At 32.3% G+C, this 22,250-nt stretch overlaps 3 protein-coding genes across 6 annotated transcripts in view; 1 reads left to right on the forward strand and 2 right to left on the reverse strand.

The window, feature by feature from the left end:
• Positions 1–152: 152 nt before the first annotated feature.
• Positions 153–2,206, reverse strand: LOC138189729 (uncharacterized). Its single transcript, XM_069131861.1, has 4 exons — positions 2,051–2,206; positions 1,586–1,865; positions 1,226–1,485; positions 153–707 (listed from the first exon to the last, which is right to left on the reverse strand). The coding sequence occupies exons 1-4, from the start codon at positions 2,204–2,206 to the stop codon at positions 498–500; spliced, it is 906 nt and encodes a 301-aa protein (XP_068987962.1). The 3' UTR covers positions 153–497.
• Positions 2,207–2,492: 286 nt separating this feature from the next.
• Ube3a (ubiquitin protein ligase E3A) lies at positions 2,493–8,995 on the reverse strand. Of its 3 annotated transcripts, none has more exons than XM_069132139.1 (12): positions 8,405–8,995; positions 7,500–7,635; positions 7,240–7,420; positions 6,040–6,405; positions 5,649–5,959; positions 5,368–5,565; positions 4,971–5,270; positions 4,715–4,915; positions 4,342–4,619; positions 4,044–4,260; positions 3,734–3,969; positions 2,493–3,643 (listed from the first exon to the last, which is right to left on the reverse strand). In XM_069132139.1, the coding sequence occupies exons 1-12, from the start codon at positions 8,449–8,451 to the stop codon at positions 3,523–3,525; spliced, it is 2,592 nt and encodes an 863-aa protein (XP_068988240.1). In that variant the 5' UTR covers positions 8,452–8,995; the 3' UTR covers positions 2,493–3,522. The 3 variants fall into 3 exon arrangements, with proteins under 3 accessions (XP_068988240.1, XP_068988241.1, XP_068988243.1); XM_069132140.1 differs by having other exon boundaries at positions 7,500–7,691; XM_069132142.1 differs by lacking the exon at positions 8,405–8,995 and adding an exon at positions 8,150–8,276.
• A 36-nt stretch (positions 8,996–9,031) lies between these two features.
• Positions 9,032–22,250, forward strand: part of LOC138189879 (sodium- and chloride-dependent glycine transporter 1) — a 36,690-nt gene continuing 23,471 nt past the window's right edge. Inside the window, exons 1-3 of one of the 2 annotated variants that reach the window (XM_069132145.1) lie at positions 9,032–9,128; positions 10,447–10,802; positions 11,199–11,262. The gene's annotated coding sequence lies outside the window, so the exon portion shown is untranslated. Of the gene's footprint in view, positions 9,129–10,244; positions 10,803–11,198; positions 11,263–22,250 lie in introns of those variants that run through there. The other variant, XM_069132144.1, reaches the window with a different exon arrangement.

Consider the following 22,250-nt stretch of genomic DNA (forward strand, 5'->3'; position numbering starts at 1 on the left):
ACGTTTATAGAGACTTCAAGGGGCAATTCGCTCACTAAGTAACTCAATAGCGAAGATTTTATATATTATGCGTTTAATAAACGAAAGAAAACTAATTCGCTTTCCAATATGTGCTGTCGACACGTTTCTTTTTTTAATAAAATCGCACTGTATACTATGATATACGTTTTTATTATTGTTTGTGATATTGCATCCTTAAAAATATTATAGAGAAAGTAGATCGGATAATTGAAGAAAGACACGGGGGAGAATTTAAACAATTTTGGAAGATTTCCTAACAATAAATTAAAATTTTCTAGTCTAGAAAATAAAAGCATCGATTTAATTATAAAATAATACGAATCTTTATATTGGCGAGGTAAGCTAGATACGTGCATTTTCAGGAATTTTTTAATTGTAAGTTTTTAAACGATTCTCAATAATTATATGACAAATTCACGTAATAACCATATTGTTTCTAGTATCATTCAATTAAGACTAAATAACTGTTAGTACTATTAATTGTAAAGCATGATCTTTGCTACTATATCAATTACCATGTGTACAATCGGTAAGACAATAAAACCGAATATAAATATTAGACATACATAAACACTGAATAATTCTGTCGTGAATATTAAACATCGAGTCACCGTCTGCCGGAAATCTTTGCTGTTGCTTATGCTAATCACTTTGTCCAGAACGAATCGCAATAAGTATAGGAATACCTAAAAAGTACCATTTATATGACATGTAGATGTTAAGTACTAGATCTTTATATAAATATTTATACATTAAAATTTTAAACAATATATATATATATATAGCGTTAACAATTTTCTAATGCTATATTTTTTTATTAAAAAAAATTTCGTTTTTATAAGTTTTAAAATTAAAAGATATTCAATTTTGCAGCGCTTAGAAGAAATCCCTGTATAATTGACATAATTATCAGGTTAAAAATATGAAAAATTTTGCTATTACAACAAATACATTATTTGGAAAACCATCGAGATTAATAAAACTACATACTGCCCAAAACAATTAAGATATCGCATACAAATAAAATACTGAAGATATCTAGTACGTTAATTATTTTTACAATATCTACAATAAATAGAAACGTTAAAATATCAAATACTTTGCCGGACAAAATAGAAGGATGCTTTAATTATTTTGAACAGTGAAATTTCTCAAACTATATCAAGTAATTTAATATGAAAAATCGGTTATTATTAAACAATACCTCGACAACAGGTATAATGTTCAGTATGACATACAACAATGCAAGAAAAGATCGACCTGTTGCTTGACCCATCGTATTAATAAGAGCCCAAAAAGAATATTCTGTTCGTGGTACGCCACAGGATTCCTGATATCTGACCAAGTATTCGCGGAAATTATACAAGAAATTGTTCTTCGTATGATCTTTTAGGGAATCTTTGTTATGCAGATCGCGTAACAAATTCGTTATAACGTCATCCCCTTCGAAAGGAAAATAGATTTAATATCTAATACATCGAGATATTCGTCCAATTAAATATAATTTTCTTTCTTAAATGTGTGTTTAATTTTAATTTGTGCCTAGGCGTTACAATAAATTTACCTGAAGTAAAACTACGTCGATACCAACGTTTCGATCGATCAAAATCAGAAACACTGTAAGGATTTTTCCATTTCCATTCGGTAATCGGAGGATCCTGTACGATACATTTCAAAGATTTCTTTCCAAGCTCTTCGTCACATTTCCAATCGCCTGATCTCTGATTTAAATTATTTCCATCTGTTTTCGACTTGAATTTTTCTTTGAAATGCGAACAAAGATCACACGGCATTGGACACTCCGTGCATAATTTCTTCGTTCCATATTTGTCCCCTTCGAGGTACTAGTGAAACGTACGATATGTATTAATCAACGTATAATTTACAAATTTTTTCCCCCTTTAGGTAATTGATATAAACTGAAGAATATAAAAGGAGAAAAAGAAAAAATTGTAAGGACTAGACAAAAATTTGTAAATATAAGTGAAAGAACGTTTATCGTATTTGAACTATTCTATTTCTCGTTTACTTGTTGATTATGAAAAAGACATTTATTTTCCAGATGCCACTTCTCATTATAATCAGACTTTGATACAAAATCGAAACTGTTCTGATTCTGTGAATCGTTCATATTCAAAAAGCAGGATGCACGATTGTTCACGGCTTGATCACTTTCGGTACACATAATCGTGATTTCCGTTTGGATACGGTGTACGATTCAATGTCAGTTACAATTTGTCCTTCGTCGGTCGTAACGGCGGCGAAAATATCAGTTAATTTTCATTTTAATTTATCCTCAAGGGGAGATGTTCCCATTCAAAATGAAATTGCGTGAAATTATCCGCCGCATCTAACGTCACTTGACAACGTATTATTACAATGCGAGATTCATTTAAATTCGACTATTTTCGCTTTTGTACGTATAGATTTCTTATGTTCCTAAATTGATGCGAAAATAAATGGCGCACGAATTATTCGATAGAACTTTATTTTGTATATTGTCACGTGTATTTTTTGAGAGAGCCGCTGATTACAAACGTTTATACAAATTCATTTCCCGTGTGTTATGTATAATTTGTATAGAATTTATATATATATATATATAACTCGTATATGTATATATATAAATTAGATACTTTACGTACAATGATAAATCGTGATGTAAAAGGAAATGGAAAGCGGAAAGTTACATACAAACTCGAAAGAAAAAAGGATTTAGCGTTCATGATTCTGCGTTTTTCTTTATCTTCTTCATTACTCTTTTACAATATATAAAATGTCTTGTGTACAATGTGACGATAAACGTCAAAGGGGGTGTTCCTCGGCTTTTTCCTGCGGCATCGAATATCAACTATAGGATCTACTAAATCTACGATACGTATATTTCTACAAATTTTGACCGATCATTCTCGGTTCATTTTCACATACATCACAGTTGCGCATCTCACTATTATTTTTAAGCTGTATGCACTGTATCATGCTGCATCTCACGAATAAAATTAAAATTAACGAGATAAATTGTAGTAGTTTTTTAAAAGCTGATCCGGAAATGATATGGAAATTCTTTTCCATTGAATCAATACAGGGAAATACAAATTATCAAAACAACTCGGCAAGACTGCTCAATCAAGTACGTTAATCTGCATTAACGAGTTAAATAACACGGAGACGTAAGAAAGTTTCAAAGCATGTTATCGCAAAGATTTTGTATTACTTTTTGTACAGCAATTCCAGTTTCCGCTTGCATAAGGAGGAAACACATTGGAGGACAACGATCGATTGCGAGGTATTCTCGGTATCAGGAGATGATTTTAGCATTTCTTTTTTATTTTCTTTCACCTTACGAAAGCAGAGGTTTTTAGCATTTCCATGTGTTTGCATAAAATCCGAATAAATACTTCCATATAGAGGGACAAAAAGAGAGAATCTCGAACTCCGAATTATAGTTCGATATACTCTGAAAGACAGGGGAAGGGGGATCGAAGCTTTTTTTATGCCCATTTATAACATGCCGAAACCTTTTGAATAATTAATCGCTTTCAACAATCGATCTTGCAATTTCTCTATTGTACTGTAATCTGGCAACAACAATACGTTATAACACGTGTGGGCTATCGGCAATCTAAAATATAAAGCGTTACATTAGTTGTACAATTAGAAGTTATTGTGTGATGTTGCAAAATAGGAATGCGACTTTATTTAAAAATTTCACCTATCAGAATCTGGACCATGTCTTGCAATCACCATTTTTAATCTTGATAAACCACCAACTGGAACTCTGTCGCTTCCAGTAGTAAATTGTAGAAGTCTTCGTTGACTTTCTGGTGGTAACGAATGTGCAACACGCCAGAAGTTACGTACTGCTTTGCTATCAACAGTATAACCACCTTCGTATTCCGTAGCGGCTTCCAATTCAGCAAAGTCAAAAACTTTGCTGCCGCAAACAAGCTGTAAATGAGACATTAATTACAAATAATTATTGATACGATAAAATATCTAAATCCTAAATAAATTAAATATACTTGTTCAATTTCCTCGGGTCTAAAAAGTAATGCAAGTGGACTTTCATCCGTGACCATTTGGAATCCACGTCTGAATGCTTTGAATTGTCTTTCGACAGATTTATTAAGTAAAAAGTCTGCATAAAGATCTACGAATTCCTTTTTGTTTTCTTGCGTCACAAATATCTCGTCACCATTCTGTTTCAGGTCATGGAAAGATATTGAACCGAAAACATCTCTATGAAATAGCATACATTATATTTGTTATTGTTTATTAGATATGGATTATTCAATAATTATTAATCTATTTACAGCTTACTTGTAAGCCACTCTAAAAGTTTGCATAAATGTTTCTGGCATATCATTTCCAGTATAATCTATCAATTCCTTCAATGTTCGATATAACGTAGGACTCCAGTCTTCTAAATCGGCAAAGCATCCTTTCCTACCAAGCAATTTTCGATAAACTACCATAGAGAAACGTACATCTAGTATTACATTATTGTATATTGCTAGGCCAAGAACGACGCCTATTAGCGTGAAATGTGCGTCACTTTCAAACGATGTTGGATTAAACCATGTCATTTGTGTATCTTCCTATAATAATTTGAGATATATATATATATATATAAGTAATTTTCCCAATTAAAAAATTTTTTTGAGATTTTAATTAATGGAAATCGCTAAATTACTTGAGTCGTGAACATTCCATAATCAGGATTAAAAATTTCTTCTACAATCAATTGAAAGAATTCTTTAGAGACTCCACCCTCATCAACTCCTTGTTCACCTTCAAATTCAACGACTAATTGCTTCTTAAGATCAGATGGATTTTCCACTGCGACCATTTCCAACTCGACTAACGCATCATCTATTAAACGATCTCTCCTCACCTATTTTAAACAATTATTAATACGAGTTAGAAAAAAAAATGAAATATGTACAAACCTTTAGTCTTAAATAGGGATTAGTAGGCTGTCCAACAACAGTCTGTAGAAAACTCATTCGGCGTTCACTGTACATTCTAATACGGTTATCATAATACAAGCCCAGCGTCTTTGTAGCAGGTGTGAGAATAAAAGCATAATTCATAAAACTAAATTTCATGGGTTCTTCACTCTTATAGTATGCAAAATCTTTGTCCATTTCTATCGCATCACTAAGTGGTTCATTGTAAAAGTCAGTGAAAGGTATAAATGGTTTTCGTGCATCTAGTGCAGTAATTCCTAATTCCTTAGCTAATGGGTCCTGTAAGTGATTATCATCATTATTAAAATATTAATAATATTTTTGTACGACATTCATAAAATAATTCGATACTTCATAATAATTTTCATAATTTCACCTGAGGAATTTGCGACAGAGATCTCCCAGATTTGTCGTTACTCGTAGATTCACCATCTTCATCTATATTTAAATCAGGTTCATCTAGTTCACCAGCTAACATACTTGCATAGTATAAAATTTTCATAACTTTCGTGGGAGCAGTAATAGTGTCCGCATCTTGAACGCAATAATCTCGCGTAAAAGATCCACCTATAACCTGTAGAAATGAAAACTCTTATAGATAAAAAATATTTCGCTATCAAAGCTTTTAATGATTTCAATTGTACTAAATAGTTATACCTTAACAGTTATTAATTCTTGCAGAGCTTGTAAAATACTTGGGAGTCGAGATTTACAATGTTTAGCCCACACACGTGCTAGTTTAGCTTGTGCCACAATAGGGAAACAGCTCAGTGCTTTACAAAGCATATGAAGAGCAAGTTCCAAATATTCACTGTTTCCAAGCATAGGAATTTCAAATACAATCAAGAATACGTTTAACAAGCTATCCATATTATCCCATGGCATAATACGAAATACTCTCAAATCTAGTTCAATATTATCTGCCAAAGTGACTAGTGCATTAACTAAAGCGGATTTGAACACTTCTCCTAAATACCAGAAAAAATTTAAGAAACAATGTATTCATAAGCTTTATTTAAGATGTTTATTTTACAAAACACTTTTTTACCTGGTAAGGACCAAAGAGCAGCAAAAGCTCTTCGCACAGCTGGTAAATCAATGCTAGTATCATCATTGTTAGGAACTGTAGATGATGGTTCACTGCTGTCTTCTTCTTTGTCTTCTCCTTGAATAGATCGAATTGCTTCTTTATCCATATCACCAGGTGGCCTTAATAGACTATCTGAAGCTCTATTAAGAAGTGCAGCCAGAGGAGAGTCATTTTTTACAGTTTTTTGGAAACTAAGACTTAATGCTTTTGCACATGAAAATATCTCTCCCAATGTACGAATTAATAATGAATAAGATCCCTCCGATTTACATCTTTCTATTATATCCAATAGTTTTGCTTCTGTAAGATATGGATCTTGCTTTCCTGTTGACAAAATAATTGAATATTTTTATCAAAACATTTATAAATAATTTACGACTATATGTAATTGTAAAAATGCATTATAATATATATTTAACTATGTATAGTATTTTACGTTAGAAATAAATAACAAGAAGTAAGAATCAAATATAATATTTATTAACATATACATAGCAACTGCACATGAATTTGATAAACAGTTTTTGTTAAAACTTTTGTAAAATAGTCATATTAAAAATTATTATTGACTTTCAAATACACGTTTTGTGTACCTTTCTCTTTCAATGCATCTGAGATACAAATTAAGTATTAATAATTTTGTAATAAATTGAGAATAACGTTTTTTATGAAACTTTTTCTTGCAGGAAAGTTTTTTTGGAGAATAATTACGTTTACGTTTCTTATTCGTTCTATATGTCGATGATGTTTTTGTTCTTTTATATTTTTTTGGTTTAATAATTGAATTGTTATTATAATTTGGAATATGAATTTTATACCTATCTAATATTCTCTGAAAAATTTCTTCATCTGATATTGATTTATTTGGAATGGAATTACAATTGTAATCTGTTTTGAAAAATTGATGTGAATGACTATCTCTATCCATTGATAGGACAGGAAGTAAAACAGGTGATTTCTCTTTTAAAAATGATTGCTCACAAACCTCCATGTTATTCAGTGATTTGCTTTTGAAAGGAATTTGAGCACTTATATCTGTTAAAGCTTGAGATGGAGATATTAAGTCATTTGTATCAACAGAAATGTCCTTCTTTACTGGGGATGTAAGAATGTCAGTAGCTGAAGGAGCAGGGCTTATGTTGGAATTTGATGCAGTACCTTCATCCGAACATGTCGGATTCACACTTTTAACTGGCAAACTCTTAGCTAAAGATGCTGGTCCAGGTTCTAAAGTTGTCCGAGCTACTTTACTAGGTTGTGTTCCATCGCAAAGTCTTGCTTCTTGGGAAAATAATTGAATAGCTTGTGCAGCAGCTTGATTTGGAGTCAGATTTGTTACCTGTTCAAAATATAAATTATATTAGCAACAAAATACTTCCAATAAAAATAAATGTTAACATAGGTTTTAAGTTATGCACTTTTCCACTTGATGCACAGTTTTGATTATCACAATCAGGATTGCCACATCCATCAGTTAATTGATAAAAATATCGCTCGATCAACTTCTTGGCAACTGCACGCTTCATGTCGCTGCAAGGGCTCTTTGCTTCTCCCCTAATAATGTAATAACAGAAGGTAGGGATTACAATATTTGTACTGTAACAGATATTCTAAAACAAAATCAAAAGAAAAATTAGTATTATGTAATAAACGTAAGTTAAACAATTCAATATCTTTTATAATGTGAAAATATCTTAACATTTTATGATACATAAAGGATAATTCAATCAAGACTTATTAATATTTGTATGTTTCCATATTTTGCAATGAATTATAAGAGTTTAAACATAATCATAACCTACAAAGTATATGCATATGATTTTCTAGCAGGTTATATTACATTTATATATACATTTAAAGAATTTTAAACTTCTAGTATTTGGCAATAGAATTGCGTAAAAGTTCTCTTCCGTATTAAACATAAAAATAAAAATTTTGTTATAAAAGCCCGGACATCAAATCGAGCACAGTAACGACATAAATAAAAGAAGCGAATTTAATTAAATTAGAAATATTTTCCGATGCTTGTAATTCATTTAATTAAGAACACATGTTTGTGACATGTTACCAATGATTCGCGGTGTTGCCAATTAAAGAATGACAGTTCAGAAAAAGGATCAACTTCTCAATGTCGGGAAGCGAATGGAGTCGTTGCACCAAAACAAAGCACGTTAAAAATAGTCTAGCCTCGTAGATTCGTACGATATTATGTTTCGCGATATATGCAAATAGTGTGTCGTACTCGAAAAACCAGTGATAAAAGATAGAGGTAAACAATGACGAAGAAAGTTCTAGATAAGTGGTATAGAATATCAATATACACCTGGAAGCGTGATCTTCCCCAGGGTCTTCTTGGCCCCTGTTGCTCATAGACCGTGAATCTTCAAAATTTTGTCTCCCTCTCTGTCGGTCGTAATAGGAAATCTCACCACGACCGTTTCTTTCGTTTGTTTCGGAGTATCGTCGAACCACTTATACACTACCACTAAATTTAGTCAGACACTTTCTTATCGACAGTTTTCACCACAATGTTCGAGTTACCAAGTTAATACGTTTTTACAACGTATTACGTATTTGCTGTACACACTTTAGAATAGAATAGAGAAAGAAAGACGAAGCACATAGATAGAAAAGTATTAGAAAAGGAGAGGGAGAGGAAAAGAGAGAGAGAAAGAGAACGTAGTATGGTTTTGAGCTGGAGGTATATTTGTCTGTAACTTGAAACGAATGTTTGATCGAGGTTAAGTGAACACTGCGAACGTGAGTGCACAACCGTTACAATGTCCGTTGATCGTGCGACTCGTCGATCTCGTTGCTACACGAATTTTTCAAGTCAATGTTACAACACCGAGAGGGAGGAAAAAAAAATTATTTTACGATTCCTTCTTGACTGCTGTCTACTGTTCTACACGGCCACGATCAGCTGCGATTATCGAGATTCTCGATTAATCGAGCACAGCGATATTTCTCGATTTATCGATAACTCGACCAAATGTGACCTAGATCATGCGTCAAGATCGTTTTAATGCTTTTGATATTAATTTTTAGTGAGTATTAATATTGATTTTTATAATAATCAATATTATCAATAAAATATCAATAAAATATATTTAATAGAATTTATACATACATTAATATTAATAATCGATCGTGGTCGTACTAATATACATACATACATATGTGTAAAAGCAGGAAATATTTACGTATGTACATGTAAATGTTTCTTTCGTATAGAAATGGTCACGCATATTTTTGTCTTATACTTTTTAATTACCTAGTGTAACATTTCATTTCTTACTTTTATTATAATTTAATTCACCTATAAACTCTATACTTAATATTCGCTTTTGAGTATTGTCTCAATACTCCTTTGTTATTGTTATCTATAAATTACGAAACTCCATCTTGAATATTGTAAAAGAACACAAGAGTCGATTAAAAAGTGAGTGGTGAATTTAAAAGTCTGATATTTTACGCAATAAAATTTAAATTGCGTTTATATATTAATACCAAAACATTGAAATGTTTTACTTAACTTCGGTTCAGCTCTATCTAGTACATATCGTACATATATATGTATATACACATATACAGCAGTTTCATGTTTTGTCGATAAAGTTTCCTCATTTAAAATTCCTCTTTATATCGAATAAAAGATACGAGACAATCTAATCCATGAATTCGTCAGAGAAAACTTGTTAAGAATATTTCATTCTTTTCTTCCGATGCTGAATTCCATTTACCCTTTTCTTAAAAAGATAATAGAATTTTTAATGAACTAAATTACGCATACCGTCAGTGAGATTTCCCACAGAGAAATAAAGGAGGACGTTCTTTTTATATTTGAGAACATTATGTCATAAAGTATAGTGGAAAAATTTGGAAATTGAATGGAAAATTTTCTTCGTCGTTTTCATTTGCCTTTTGTAATCGGATATAATGAACATTCTCATTATATATTTAGATACCAAAAGGAATGAGAATAGATATAGCTTCTTTCAGAAGTAAGCACAAAAACATAATAATTTACACATTAATTCAGATTACTCTAAATTTAATTGATTGGTAACGTTGATTATGTTAACTATTAATTTTCGAGTGAATCCAACCTACGATATTTTATTCCAAAATATGTATAAACGTATAAATTTATATAATATTGTTACACTTAGTTTTAGCTGCTTTTTTTATTACAAAAAAGTTTAGCAATATTCATTAATAAATAAAAAAAAAATGCATTAAGAATACTTACAAAACTTCGAGCTATTTAAAAGCACGAAGTATGGAATAAAAATGTGGTAGAAGATCCTACATATTTAACGGCGAAGTTTCTCAAAGAGAATATCGATTTCATGCTAAATCTAGCATGCATTATCACGGACGGCGCCGAGTATAATTCCTTGGCCGATTTCGTGACAATGAGTAAACGAGGAGCAAACCTGGGTTGGAAAAGTTGGAAGTCAGCGGAGTCTTTCGACAATTTTCAACGGGTTCGGGGCGAATATAAAAGGGAAATTGAGCTTTCGGGACGAAACGAGGGTCTAAGGCGAACAGGAAACCATTAGTTCACAGGAAAAAGGGTGAAATTATTGATGCCAAATGGTGCCACTTGGCCAGACATGCGAATAATGCCGCTTCTCCGGTCACGCCTTTATACATATACGCAAACTGCGTTTCGTTCCAACCAGGGACCATAATTGTTACAACCAAAATTAAGAAAGGTATAGTATAGCAATTCGTATCTTATGATTTTAAGTGATTCTGATCAGAAATAACCATTACAAATGATTTTTTCATTATTTGTTTCATGTATATGTATATATGTAAATATTGTGATATGTAGCGATCAGAAATTTGTGTGGAAAATGTGCATGGTTCATCCAAGATAGAGTTCATTTTCACATTTAGTAGCATTTTAAGAATACTTAATGCGTATGTGACTTTTCTGTGGATACCTATGGGCGGGACTATTATTTATTAATTATTTATGGAGGCAAAGGATTGGAGGAAACATTAATCCTGTTTACTTGGAAATTCCATGAAACGGTTTCCGGTATGCTCTTATGGATTTTATTGACTAGGCAGGTATAATGTTTAATATAGGATTTTTCTTACAGAACGTCGTGCAGAATGGTTTACGTCTTCAAATGTCATAACCTTCTTCTCTACGACTTGTACGAGGTAAGCTGCTGCCCACGTATCGTTAGATTTGAGGATCCCTGTGCACCCCGTTGCTTAGGCTGACCTAATTTCGTTCATGTAAGGAGGTTTGCCTGCATACAGGGATCTTTCGACCGATTTTTAATTGTCAATAACTAAAATACAAAGCCGAAAATGCAATTTTTTTATTCTTGATTTTCGTCTTATTTCGACATCAAGAATCATCCCTTAAATTTTCAAACACCTGTATTTGAACACTCTGTTTATTCATTGTATTTATTACAGCATTTGCACCCTAATTAATTAGGTCTTAGGAATATTAAATCTCGTATTATAACTAGAACAGTTTGATACTACAAAAATGAAATATAAAATATGTATGCCAATACTTTTTGCACTGACTATACTGCTGATGGTATAAATTTCTTTTTATACCAACTTTTTACATTTTGATAGTAAAAGATTTTTTTTTATACTACTTTCAACCGTCGTCAATTTCTGTTAACATTACTGATAATAAATAATACCTAGAGGAAACACATTAAAATTGGATTCCTACGGTCGAAGTGCAATTATAATGACCATATTAATTACTAGTAGTGTTAGTAAAAATTGACAATGATGGAAAATAATAAGAAAAAGTTTTCACCCTTAATAATGATTACTTACTGACAAACATTGGAAACATTAAGAAACATTGATAACTACCAAATATTTTTACCACTGATAATGGTTGTTGGTGACCAAAAAGAGATATCCCATAATATGATCATCAGTACAAACAAAGAAATGTTAATCATTCGTAATAATTATTCGTGTAACCAGATCACTCAAAAATTAATATTTTTGATTCATTTAATTTTCTGCTTTCGATTAAAATAATAGTTACGTTTGTCTCAATAATTTTCTCGTAAAAACGAAAGAAAAAATATGTTATATTTTACCTCTGGCTTGAATACGTTTCTCGCCACTTTCTCGTTAATTGCAACGTTAAAAACACACGTCGTTCGAGCATTACGTTCTGTGGCTCCGTTAACTTTGTGGGAAAGGAAACGCGGTCGGAAAGTACAGGGAAAAGGAAGAAACGGAAGTTTTGGTTAACGATCGCGTGGTTGCAATTATTTTTGCGTTTGAATCTTTCCCAAGTCTTGAAAACAGGAAAAGAGCAACATTTTTATAAAAAGTAATTTCGAGATCAAAGTTTGATTCCGCCACGTGTATGCGGTTAAAACAGAGGTAAATTATACATGTTGGAAAATGATTTTCCAGCAATTATTTAGTTTGTGTCTATTTTTCCCCTTTTGTTCGATCATGTTTTATATGATATTGTGCGGACGTGAATATTCTGTGTACGATATGAATATTTTGCTATTTATAAGTGCTCGCATATAACTTTTACTACTCAGGTTCAAAATGTGAAAAATTCTCTTAGTTTCTTACCATATGCGTATGAATTAAAAATATTATAAACGTAGAAGAATATGAACATAAAAAGATAAGAAAATAGAATGTGATTATTATGCTCTATTTTATATGCAAATGATGCATAATTAATATAGCACAGAATCGATGTCTTGTGATACATAAATGTAGGAAATCAGATTAAATAAATTTAGGATGGACATCTATATTTAGAATATTTTATTCGTTTTAAAATCTCTAGAGAGGCAGAAAAGGAATTTCTGATATATTTTCGAACTTTTATTTCTATACTCAAGTGGTGTTTTATATTTTACACTTTATCACAATTGAAATTGACGATTAAACACACTCGAAATTATTTCTACACTCTTTTAAATACATTCATCTTTGCAGATTTAGAAATTTTCTCAATAACTTGCATAATAGATAATGTGTGCTATCGACGAATTATCAAGTTTTCAAGTTGACAGTGTAATTTAAAGTTCTCGAGATCGCTCTCGTAGCAGATAGCTCGGACCATTTAGCCGGATGATCGAGAGTCGCTGATTAGACAGAAATCGGTGCTCGTGTGAGTAAGGTGTCATCAGTAATTTGGTGCCGAGCCAACTACTCCAGATTTTTCGATGATACACATCTATATCTATCCTCGAAATATGTCAAAGGTTTATAACAGTATGTTTTCTTCGAAGACGATGCAAAAGGAACATTACTCGATTTGATACGCCCTCGAAATCTTTTAATAGCTACCAAAAAATCGATGTTCGATTTTTCTTTTGGCAACGAAAGTTTCCTCATCGAAAAGTTACCACAAGTCCAATTATAATTTATCGTCTTGATATGCAGTGAGGAGCAAAACTGAGCCAATAGTAACAGCTTTTCTGTAAATTATTATCTATTGTCATAAACAATAATTAATATGGAAAATAAATGTAACACATACGATTGTCGTGGTTAGAGAAAATGTAAAAAATTCTTTTACAGTATGAATCTTCTTTATTTATCTGTAGTAAAAGGAATTGATTAACCCATTTTTACACCACGTTATCAAAAGTCCAATATTTACAGTATTAGTATTTCGTCCACAATTCTTTTGCTTATAAAATAGCATTAATACGTCTTGCAATACTCTCTACAAGAATTTGATAATAATCCGAAGGTATTTGTTCCCATTGTTCCTGAATTCTATTATGCAATTCCATAATTGATGATGGCGATGAATCATGCGAATCACGCATTCGTCTTTTTAATAATCCTCATAGATTCTCTATGGAGTTGTGGTCTGGGCTTTGTACAGGTCAATGCAAAACCAAACATTTTTGAGTTCCCAACCAATTCTGTACGTTTCTAGCTGTGTGTTTTGGCTTCCGGTCTTATTGAAATATTATATTTTCTTCCACGAATGACATATTTTCAATAATATCTGGGAGATGGTGTTGCAAATTATCTTTGTACAGTGTATGGTAATGGTAATAACTGGTAATAACGCAAAGTATATAATGTTGAGCCAATTTTAATTAAATCATATCGTGCGGGATTAGTTAAATTAACTTAACATGTAAACTGATGTATTCATCTCTTACAAAACCTTGTGGATTTACTACAATTTTTTTATTTCTTCGAATTTATTAGGTCATACCCTTCTTCAACTGTTTTATATTAGAATACTTCTTTTTAGTCAACAAATGATACAAAAGTAGAGAAACGAAGAAAAAGAAAATAGACTTATCATGTTTTCCCTATGGTCTTTAAGTACTATAGTATTGTGGATCATTGATTTTGATCCCTTTAATTAGTTGTGTTATTTACAGAGATATGGAAAGACTTTATTTATAAAAATTCTATTGTATGGAGGGATAATTTTTTCGTGGGTGTAGGAAACTTCAAGATCACCTTTGTATTTTTTTTAAATAACACGTTATATTTTTTATCCCTAGTAGAATAACCTCTAGATAATAAATAAATTCAGCACATATTTTTACAAAATCTTTTTCTGAAAATGTTGATATAAAAATACAAACTAACATCAGATTCTTATCGAGATCGATCCGTATTTTTAACATAAATTAGTTTCAACACTGGGATCAACGCTGTCTACCTTTAATACCGAAACATGTTGCATATGGTCAGTCGATGTTAAAGCAATATGATGAAAATAAACGAGTATGTATGAGCGAAAGCTGTACGTTTTTAATATAATAATTCTAAACAAAAAAATTGCGATATCAACCATTTTGACTGATTTAGCAGTTTCAGTGATAAATATGATAAGAATGTGCAGTAAGCGATTACAATTTATGGACTTTCGTCACGATCTTGCAATTTCCGGCTCATCGAATGTTGGAAATGCACGCCAGATAGTGGCCATTCGAGAGTTGTGCAGGATAATAGACCAGTGGAGAGCAGATACGCTCCGCTGGAATCGCGAGAGGAAATCATTAAACTCTCGCGAAGGTCTATTCAATCTTCGAAGCAAAGACGCACTGGCACAGAAGAAAATATGCGATCTATCGATCTGACGGCTCGAATTTAATCAAACCAAGAGAAAAGCGTCCACAGTCGACCCCCTTTTTCTCTTTTTTCTTTTCTTTTCTTCCTCTTTTTTTTTTTTTTTTTTTAGAAGCCAACACAGCGTCGCGAGACAATCGTTGTCGTTATCGCAGACGAAAGCAAAAACTCTTTCAAAAAAGTAGGAACAGAATGAAGTAAACAGGCTTTTTTTCACAGTCGAAAAGCTGGAACTGGGGTGGCGAACACGATAGAGATTCTGCGAATGGGAAGCAGAAAAGTACACGGATTTACAGAGACCAGGGGTCGCTTGATAGGGGATGAAGCTTCCGCTTGGATGCGGCCGAGTTTCGATCAAGGCCAACTTTGCCATTCGTTTGTTACCCTTCACCCCTTCTACGTCTATCTATCTTTCCGTCCCTGCGTATTTCTTTCCATCTACCTCTCTTTGTCGCTCTATTTTTATTCTCATCTTTTATTCGCCCCTTTTTGTGATACTTCACGCTCTTTTTCATCGTTCTCGCTGTTATCGCCACCTCCGTTTGGTCCGATTGTTTCTCCTTTTTCTCCTTTCCTGTTTCCCTACGAAATTGTATCGTACATCCTGCTTGGTCCATTGAATATTCGTAGAGAACATGTTCCATCATAGAGAATATGTTTGAGCGATCGAGATAGATAAGCAACTGGTTTATTGTATGCAGTGACTATAGAAAATATATACACGTCCCATTATCTTCTAATGAAGTAGCTTTTTTTATCAGCTTCAATATCTCGTTTTCATATTGAATTTTTCTTGTCGTGTTAGAATACTAGTAGATCATCTAATTCATTAGTACGTAAACGCTATAATAGATACGGTGGATGCATACAATATCTCTTCAGCTACTGTATGTTAGTTTAGTCAAGTATCCGGTTGTATCGATGTATAAGTATCTCGTTTTCCAGTGAATGTTTCTAGCCAATTACAAACCGATCAAAAACTTTCCAATGCGATTAAACACTGGTCAGAATACACTACAGTATGCGTAAGATTTTTCAAAGTTCCGAGATAAAAATTATTATTACAAAATGTTTGAGAGTTATTTGATCAAGTAGCAAAGTTTTCATAATATTACAGGTCGCAGAGTTGAGAATTTAAGGTCCTAGACTTGGACAGGTTTGAGATCTGAAATCTTAAATTAGGACCCAACGGTTGATGATTAGGGTCTAAAAGCTCGAGCTTCGTTGGAAGTTTACGGCTTGAGTTTTAGAGTCTGAGTTATTAGGAATTGGATTTGCAAGCTCGTGACTTTAGATCCGCGGTACAGAGTACTGAAAAAAATTGCACATATTTTCTGTCCTCATCCTTTATCTTTCCTTTGTTTCCTTTTGTTTACGTAATTTAATACTAGGAAAAGCTTCCTTTGTTGAGATTTCCCGTTGAGAAATGCGGAGATAATATATTACGCAGTAATATAGAAGTGCGACTACTGTGTCAATATTTTCTCTTTGCACAATATCGTTGTGCGGCGAACGTAATAGAAGATGCGGGAAAAGCAAAAATCGGCTTGGAGGGACCTTTATTTTTGTGATCAACAACGAAGAATATTTTTCGCAAAATAATTTAACATCTGATACAAAACAATGCATAGATATATATATATACTTAGAATGTTCCGATTTCTATATCGTTCTGTTATTAAAAATACGTACGTCACCCAATTATTTATTTAGGAAAATGTTTTTGAAATTTAAGCGCCTAAGGAGAGGAATGATAAAAAGGAAGAGAATAGAGGCAGCAAGCCATTCGTGTCTATCTTTATTTCTGTAGATTCCAGAGCTCCAGCAGAAACGAGCCTCCTTTTTCCTTTTTTTGAACGCCTTATGATACACACTACACAGTGCACATGTTAATTCATTTACAGATTTCACCTGTGTATAGAATAATTACAATGTTACAAATCACGCCCAACAGTTTGTCGATAAATTTCATTTGCGACTCGATAATTCAGTTTAACGTTGGTCCTATTAACGAATCTCGGCTTGGTCACTACTGGATCGATCGCACGTATGTATTTGCGTGCTAGATAAACACATGGTAGCATCGTGGCCTCCAGACGCGTAAACACGATTCACCTTTCATGGTTGATCAACTTGATTACCTCCGTTTCGCTGGGAGGTCAGAGATAAATTATGGACCGCGTTTAATTAACAAGTACGATGCATTAATTATCGTTACGAATCATCGAGGACAACACTCGTGAAGAAGACGAGACTTCCTTCCAAGTTGCTGGATTAATAATTTTGACTTAACTTAAAATAAAACGCGAAAGACGAGAATGATGGAAAATCAGAGCCATAGGTCAAATATTAAATAGATTTAATATTTTTGTATATTTCTTTGGACTCCTAATAATTTTGCTGTGAAACAGAGATCTAGATTTTGGTAGCAGGAAATTTAATTAGTTAAATTTTAATAGTCTTCCACTCTTCCGAAATTTAATATACGATTTGAATGTACGTGAGAATAAAATTCGTTGAAATCAGATCGATGCGATTGATAAAGTTTAATTAACAACAAAAGACGTCCTTTTAAATATGCTCCAGGTATTTATATCTAATTGAATTCTGTTCCAACATTCAGAAACTCTAAGACGAAATAAATTTCAATGGCTATTATTAAATATTGAAAGTGTTTCTTTTCTTTCTGCGTTCTTTCTCGAAATATCATAACGAGTATTTTATTTTGAACGTGCTACATATTTTTCATATTATATACATCCTATACGATCTCGCACATGTATATTTGCTACAGACAAATAAATATTTAGTAATATTAGTAATATTATCTAGAAAATAATATTGGTCAAATTGATGACCTTTATGTACAAATTTCTACCACAAATGTATCTCTAATTTGTACAATATCGACATTATATCCATTATAGACGCAAATATTTATCAATAAATCGATCGTATCTAGATTTGTTGTAGTCGAACCAAATCAAAGTTAAAATTTTACTATCCAATGCTATAATTCATTCCAATCGTCACAGCTTCTTCTTACTTTAATAAAAATTACTGGGGGAAAGAAACTCGACTTCCGCTGACGTGGAAGACCTGATTCGACCTTCACATACTCATTCTCGTTCTACGCTCACGATACTAATCGTCAATCGATATACATAGGTATTCGGTGGGCCGGGCTTCGTTACCGAATCTCCTCACTCGCAGGTGTCTCTTCTCGAGCGAGCAACTTTAAAGGGAACTCGATATGAGAACGAGAACGGCTGAAGGTCAAGACGGGATTAAGGATGTCGGGAGCGAAGAAAGTTGAAGGCGAATTGGATAAGACGTTTTTACTGGTTTCGTAGCTCTTACGGGGTCCTTCGGCAATTTTTAGGAGGATACAAAGTAGAATTTGTATATTTTTATTTGCGGAGGGATGGAAATTCGATTACAATATCGCGTCGATTAACAAGAACTTCACCTGATTTATTATGCTTTTTGTGCAAGTAATTTGAATATTTTCGACAGTCCATTTTATATATTTAAGTCAATGTTTTTATATCCTTTTGTATTTTTTTATTACGAAACATCAATTGAATTTTCTAGAAAGATTGTATTAGAGAAGATTTTCTGGTTTTATATCTCTTTTACTATCTATATATGAAAATCTTTACCATTTTCCTTAGCGTCGGAAAATATTAACTTCAATTTTCAGTTTCTAAATTTTTGTTTCAGAGTTAGAGTCGATTAGAGTTTCAGTTTCTGTTTTCTTTGCGAAACTTGAAATCCCTGTTACAGATTATTAATTTTAATACTGATATCCATACTGATTTTCAATCTTTTATTCTCTATCCTTGTTTATAAAACACGTGAATTAATATTTATCAATGATTCTGAAATCCTGCGAATTCTTCATTGAGAAAGATCTACAAACATTCAACGTCCTTAAACATGAAATTAGTCGATCAACTTATATATATCACGATCCAACGATACATTTTTACACGTTAAAATTGTTGCGTTATTATATTATAATCTTAATTAAAAATTCTACATCAGTCGATTTCCGTCATTTTTATGTTAATTTCTATTTTAAATGAACTTTATCACGCCACACGTTCACAGATAACATTTAATTCCTTTTTATGCCATCAAAATTTTGTTTAGTAAAGGTCGTAAATCAGATCTGTGCGGGGGCCACATGTTGCTATATCACCGTGATTATGACGTCAGCGTTTTCGTCATCGACTCTTGAGTAGGTGGGCAGTAAATTCTTGCCATGTCATCCGCCGTTACAGTTATCCTCCAAAATTTAGCTCGACTCATGATTCGGTACACTGTGGTTAGTACCTACTTACACCCACGGTTAATGATGCCATTAACACAATTAAATAGGTGCATCTCCTTAATGATTGGAAAATCAATGTAACAGTTACACGGTATACGACAGTACATACAGCGTTATACACTGTATAACATCGTGTATAAGCATTAATTTGAAATTTTGGTACAACATGTCGCTGCTAGAAACGTGGAAATCAATATTTTGGATATTTTAGTCGATAGATTTTGAAAGGAACCAAATAATTCGTGTAAATAAATATGATACTTTTCTAATTTTTCCTCATAATTAAATTGCTAATAGATTAGATTAATGGCTTTTGTTTGTACTTCATTATTTTCTATAGAATTACAAATTTTTCAGATTATTGGGATAACCGTAGGCAATAGCGAATAATATACAATGTGATATAATACGATACGAGACAAATATGATACCAAATATAGCGTATAACAGTGTACTTCAATATGTATCGGTGTTGTCTATCAATGTAAAATCATGTGCATAATCTATTCTTTAAGTTTTCTATTTTAAGAAAAACGCGTAGGCAGCGGCTGCGGTTTATCATAGTCGAGCAGCCGCATGTAATAAAATTGCAAAATGTTCGTTAAACTAAAACGCGATACCTACGATTAAAGAACGTTCTTGTAAAATCTAATTTTGCCTCTATCGATGTACAGTCTATAGTTTTATGGATACTTTCTTGCTCCCATTTTGCTTCCTCGAGCATTTGATTTTACCCGATCAATCGTTAACACATTCTTCTAATAAAAATCTTGTTAGTTTATTAAATTTTCGTAAATATCCAAGCTATCTTTTTAGCTATACCAAGAGTTTCTATTTTAAGCACTTTCGTAATGTCTTTCCAAATATTGTTTAACAATAATTCAAGCTCTCTTAACTATGTTAAATAAACGCGATTTAAAAAAAATTCGACATAAAATTCATGCCAATCTTGCTATTTTTTAAAATCCGATAATTATTAATTATTAACCTCTTTGGGACTAAATTGTTTTCAGCCCATAAGAAAGATTGTTTCGTAAGGTACTAGTTAACCAATAGATATATGTCTTCGGTAAAACTGATCTTAGAATTTCAATTACAACAAAACCATCTGAAAAGATGTGTTTCTATTATTCATAATTAAAAAGGAAACTAATCTTTCCTACAAAGTAGGAAACATTTCGGTTCTGAGAGGGTTAATGATTATAATATCGAGATTAGAAACAGTATCGTGTTCTGTGATACAAATTTTATTTAATCTTTTATTTAAACAAGAACCCTATTTTCTATCGTTACACATTGAAATAAAAGAACACCGACTAGTGATATGATGTTGGATGACATCGAATCGCAACAATGCAACCCTCTCACAATGCCACTTCAAGAACGTGAACTCTTGCCCGCCCTGTTCATCCTCCAATTTAACACTTGCGTGACTGTTTCCATTCACGTCGAGCGGATAACAGCGAGTATTATCTAGGCCATGTAAATTACTTTCGGTAATTTGGCTGTGGCCGAGTAAATTTCTATAGGAAGCACGAATCGATCGCCTAATCAGACCTGAAATCGGTTATTCCAGATCGAAACATTATACTGGAGACGTGAGCCAGTAAATATGTATGGCTTTTACGAATTGTTAAGACTATAATAATTTATAAAAAGTATTCAGTATAATAGGTATTCTGTGAAGTATCTTTTAAGTTCCATTATGTAGAAAGTTTTACTGCACTGTGGTTTGTATCTCGAATTGGAGCATAATTGAAGTGGAAATGTAAGAGGGAAAAGGTGAACAGTTCAAAGTGTTAAATAATAAATATTCTGTGAAATATAATTTTGAAATAATAATATCTTCTAAATTTCATTATGTGGAACGTTTCATTGTACGTTTCCTCCATTTCGAATAATTGAAAAAGCTTGGTATCGTTACGTAGAGACATCACACATACAGAGAACGATATGCGCAATTTGAATAAACTATAACTTTTTCATAATTGTAACGAAAGGAAAATGTTAGAGGAGAAAGATGAATAGTTCAAAGAGTTAAACAATTATTTACACTCCTGTTTAAAGGTTCGCAGCATGTTAAGATTTCAAAAGAAATAATGGCTTTTTGAAGTAAATAAAAAATCTATTCGTAAAGAAATATTATTCTTTTATAGTATTAAGATTGTGTTTAATTACAACAACTGAGATTAATATTCCAAAATTTTGTAAATTCTGTGTCTCTCTCTATTCATCGTTCTTCGTTTAGAAAAAAATATGCGTGTCGATAAAATAAAACATTTGTTGCTATTAACTACGGTACTTGTAGCTTATTTTTTAACATAGTAAACTAGTTAGCTACTATAGACAAGTATATCCGCCAATAATGTCACACGTATCACAGTTCCGAATACTAATGTGAGGTACTGTATATTTAAAAATGAAAATATCAGTTATAATATTTATATTTCTCAGAAAAATCCAAGAAAAATTTTCCTTCATCCAAGAAAGCTGACGGTTGCCCAAATATAGAAAATACAAATTCAGGAAATTATAAAATGGAAATTTCATCGGTTTCAGAAGTTTTGTTTTAACGCGAAAGGTAGAAGAGATCATTCTAAAATTCCACCTGCTTTGTCGATTTTTATTACTACACGCGAAATACAAAGGTTAAAAAATTATGTAACAAAAAAATGTAAATTTGGAGTTTTAAATTTATGACAAACCAAAAATGCCTAAACAAAGCATAATTTTGAAACCTTTCCAC

The sequence above is a fragment of the Bombus flavifrons genome, chromosome 2, assembly GCF_040668555.2.
Source record: "Bombus flavifrons isolate JBK064 chromosome 2, iyBomFlav1_principal, whole genome shotgun sequence".
Taxonomy (NCBI): Eukaryota; Metazoa; Arthropoda; class Insecta; order Hymenoptera; family Apidae; genus Bombus; species Bombus flavifrons.